Source organism: Silene latifolia, chromosome Y (genome assembly GCF_048544455.1).
Source record: "Silene latifolia isolate original U9 population chromosome Y, ASM4854445v1, whole genome shotgun sequence".
Lineage (NCBI taxonomy): Eukaryota > Viridiplantae > Streptophyta > Magnoliopsida > Caryophyllales > Caryophyllaceae > Silene > Silene latifolia.
In genome coordinates, this window is record NC_133538.1 from 88,972,508 (window position 1) to 88,976,428 (window position 3,921).

At 36.8% G+C, this 3,921-nt stretch overlaps 1 protein-coding gene across 1 annotated transcript; it reads left to right on the forward strand.

The window, feature by feature from the left end:
• The first annotated feature begins 204 nt into the window (after positions 1-204).
• LOC141628495 (protein FAR1-RELATED SEQUENCE 5-like) lies at positions 205-2,291 on the forward strand. Its single transcript, XM_074441633.1, has 4 exons — positions 205-241; positions 913-995; positions 1,119-1,265; positions 1,386-2,291. Exons 1-4 carry the CDS (start codon positions 205-207, stop codon positions 2,289-2,291), a joined length of 1,173 nt encoding a protein of 390 aa, XP_074297734.1.
• Positions 2,292-3,921: the final 1,630 nt, after the last annotated feature.

Genomic DNA, 3,921 nt, shown 5'->3' on the forward strand with positions numbered 1-3,921 from the left:
TCTACGAATTTCTCTGTTTCCTTTCTTCGTTCTCAAGTAAACAAAAATCCAGCAAATTCACGAATCAATTGATTTAACAATTCAATCAACTTTCTGTCATATCGTTCAATTCAATCAACGTAATTTTGATTTTCAATTCCTATTCGAATTCAGTCCGGTTATTCAATTCCTTTTTGCTTTGTTTTTTGCTTTTTTGTTGCTAGTATGGATGCCGATTCTACAGAGAACAACAATGGCGCAGGTAATTTCATGAATCATTTGCTTTTCAGGTTTTTCGTTCTTCGATTTCATGTTTTCATTGTTGTTAAATTGATGTCGATTTACAATTTCTGGCGATGCTTTTTATTTCCTACTATTAAGTTTAAGTTATCATTCAGAATCATGCGACATAGTGTGCAATTCTGTTATTTAAACTCGAGATTAATATTTTTCGCTCATTCTCTCCTGATTTAGGTATTTTGTTGTTCATATGCAATGTTTGGAATGAATTGATGTAGGTATACAAATTAATTGCAATTATGATTTTCAATTTCTTATGCAAGCTTTTATGTCTTGTAATTTGTCTCCTAGTTCACATTAATTTGTAAACATCAGCCGAATCTTAGGTCGATCAATTTAGAAGGATTTTGATTATATGTGTTCTTAGTTTTTGTCAAAAAAATAGAGTTCTGACATAGTCAAATTCAAACCTGGATTTGCTTCATGAAAATTGTAGTAATTCTGGGGATTAAATTAGCGTTCGTAAAATATTCGATACCTGTTACCGTAATAGCATTACTATAACATTAAATCTTGTTGTTAGCACTGAACTTGAAATAATTGTATAATAGTGTTAATACATAATTGTGCAAGTACCTTCTTTTGATGAAGTTTTAGCTGAATATTAGTGTTATTCCCTCTTTAAAATTGCAGAGTCTATTAATGTTAATCGAGTGCATATTTATGTTCTGCTGTCAATCCTTATGTACATATATTGTGACAGTAACAGTGTTACTGTAATATTACTTTCCTTTGCAGTCCCACTCGTGTATTTATATCAATAATACTCCTCTTTTCCTTTTCATATTACAGAGTCCAGTATTGTCAATCCAGTCCATTCCATGTTAATCGTACAACAGCACCCCAATGTTCAACCAAATAATCAGCTTGTTCTGTCTCATACACCTAATAGAAGCGAGCTGTGGATTAGTGTAGTTGAGAGCAAGTTCAGACCTACAATTGGTACAGTTTTCAGCTCACTTGAGGCACGAATTGAATTCTACGGGGTTTAAGCACGCGCATGTGGTTTTACTCTCAGGAAGTACACTACCAAAAACCTTCGAGGTGGCGTAGCACACCAATAATTTATAGTCTACAATCATCAAGGATTTAGGTGAAATAAACAGAAACTGCATTATAGTCCTGTCCATGAGCATAACATTGGTGATAGCTCTTCCACAATTGAAACAATTAAAAGGCGAGATAAAATCTCAAGAATTGGCTGCAGAGCTTACGTTAGATTTTCCCTTCTTAATGGGCTTGAGGGCCCTGCTATACTTAACAACTTTTCTGAGGTTCATAACCATCATCTCACCTCTGTTTGTTATCGAGATCTCGAAACGATTTGGAAATCCCTTGACATGTTTCACAAACAACTTATATTGGACAATTCCAAGTTGAAGATCGGGTCTGGGAAGACTTTTAGGCAGGTTAAGGAGCTTGTACATAGGTATCAAAATATAGGTGCTACATTGGTGGACTTTAAAAACTTTCAAAGATATGTCAAGTGTTATATAAGGAAAAGAGATGCTGACCTTTTCCTTGATCGTCTTAAAAAGCTCAAAGCCACCCAAAACCAATTTTACTTTGCCTATGATGTTGGTGCTTGTAACTGTCTCACGAGGGTGTTTTGGGCTGATTCCACATCAATTAGAAACTACTCATTCTTAGGGGATGCTGTGAGCCTTGACCCCACCTATGGCACAAACAAGTATGATATGGTTTTTACACCATTCACGGGTGTTAATCACCACAGAAAGTCGGTGTTTTTCGCTGCTTGTTTACTGTTACACGAAGATGACGAGTCCTTCAAATGGACTTTTCAGCATTTCTTGAATGCTATGGGTCAAAAGGAGACACAATTTCTTATCACGGATCAATGCCCTAGTATAAAAAAGGCCTCCCCCTCTGTCTTCAAGCAAGCTCGACATCATTATTGCATGTGGCATATAACACAAAAGATCACATACAAAGTGGGTTCAGCACTCTCCAAAGACAGCGACTTTCTTACTCGCTTCAACGCTGTCGTCTGAGGCTCTGATTTGGAACCGTTTGAGTTTGAAGAGAAGTGGCAGAAACTTATTTCAGATTTTCAGCTGATGACTGGTTGTCTAAAATGTTCACTAACCGAAACCTTTGGATTCCTGCCTACCATCGTGACCTTCCCATGAGCTGCATATTAAGAACAACATAGCGATCGAAAAGTGCAAATTTGTTTTTCAAGTAGTATGAGAATCACTTTGGTACACTGGTCAAATTTTGGATGAGGTAAACAACTCTGTTCCTTTGGTATCAATGTTTGTAAACTGTTTAGGTTACAGTAACACTGTTACTGTATCATTGTTACATTATTAATATGTTGTTGTGCCCTTGTCACATTATTACTAGGTTCCAAACTACTATGGACCAGCAGTGCTAGACACAAAGGTCCGATGATTATGACAGCGATCACTCATTACCTAACTTAGACACAAACATACATTTAGAAAAACATGGTGCTATTGTATACACACATGCTGTGTTTAAGATGTTCCAAGAGGAACTAAAGGCTGTTATATCATGTGTTGTCACTGACTTTGACAAGGAAGACAATGTGCGGATAATTTATGTGGAAGATACTGAAACAAAAAGAACTTTCAAGGTGACGTTCAACCTTTTAACCACGGATGCAGAATGTGCTTGAAAACTCTTCGAAAGAATAGGGTTACTTTGCAGATATATTGTGTGGGTGTACAAGGGCAAAGGAATTCGGAATATACCAAGCAAGTACATTTTTCATCATTGGACCAAGAACTCTCACGCAACTAATAGGTTTGATTCGAAAAAATTATTAGTGACACAACTCCTTTGTTCCCCTTTAAAAGTTCTTACTCAAATATATTGTGACAGTAACAGTGTTATATTACGAACTTTGACTTACTATTTCACTTTGAGCCATCACTCCAATAATTTCTTATAGTGACATTGTTAACATATAAAACAGTCACTTGCTGTTTCATTTTCAGGCTTGATTCCAATGGGAATGTATTCGAGGATTCAAATATGGCTCAGTCTGATAACAGTCATGTGTGCAAGCTATGGGCAGAGTTCAGTACAACCATTAGAGTTCTCAAAACTTTGCCTAATGTTCACATGGACGAGTTAGCATCCCAACTAGTTGAGTTCCGAGAGAAGTTATATGTCACTACTACAAAACTCGTTATGGACATCAGTCGATGGACATCGGATTATCTGGAAAACCGATGTACATAACATGCACATCAGTTGTTTGCAAAAAACCGATGTGCATATAATTACATGTACATCGGTTGTGTTAAAAAACACATGTCCATTATTTCCGATTTTAAAGGACATGTGATATTTAATAAAACCCATGTCTATATAAAAATCATGGACAAGAAACATTGCATTTAACCGATGTACATCTAAAGTGAAAATTATAAACTGCAAAAATATTTGCCTCACCACTCTATATCACTTCTAATTTCAACTAGGTACATTTTCCCCAAATCCTCTCCCTCAATCTCACTCCCAAACCCTAACCCCCAAAACCCCGGTACTCACCTCCCTCCCGCATTCATTCATTTCAAAAAAACCTCCCAACGCCGACGACGTGATACTCTCAACGCCGACGACCTGCACTCTCAACGGCGACGACTTGCT

What these genes read in the sequence shown, in the direction of transcription:
- LOC141628495 (XM_074441633.1), top strand. Translation starts at nt 205, where the DNA reads ATGGATGCCGATTCTACAGAGAACAACAATGGCGCAG. An exon ending in GTGACAGTAACAGTGTTACT is followed by an intron (nt 996 to 1,118) that starts GTAATATTACTT and finishes ATCGTACAACAG; the next exon opens with CACCCCAATGTTCAACCAAA. An exon ending in CACGAATTGAATTCTACGGG is followed by an intron (nt 1,266 to 1,385) that starts GTTTAAGCACGC and finishes TGAAATAAACAG; the next exon opens with AAACTGCATTATAGTCCTGT.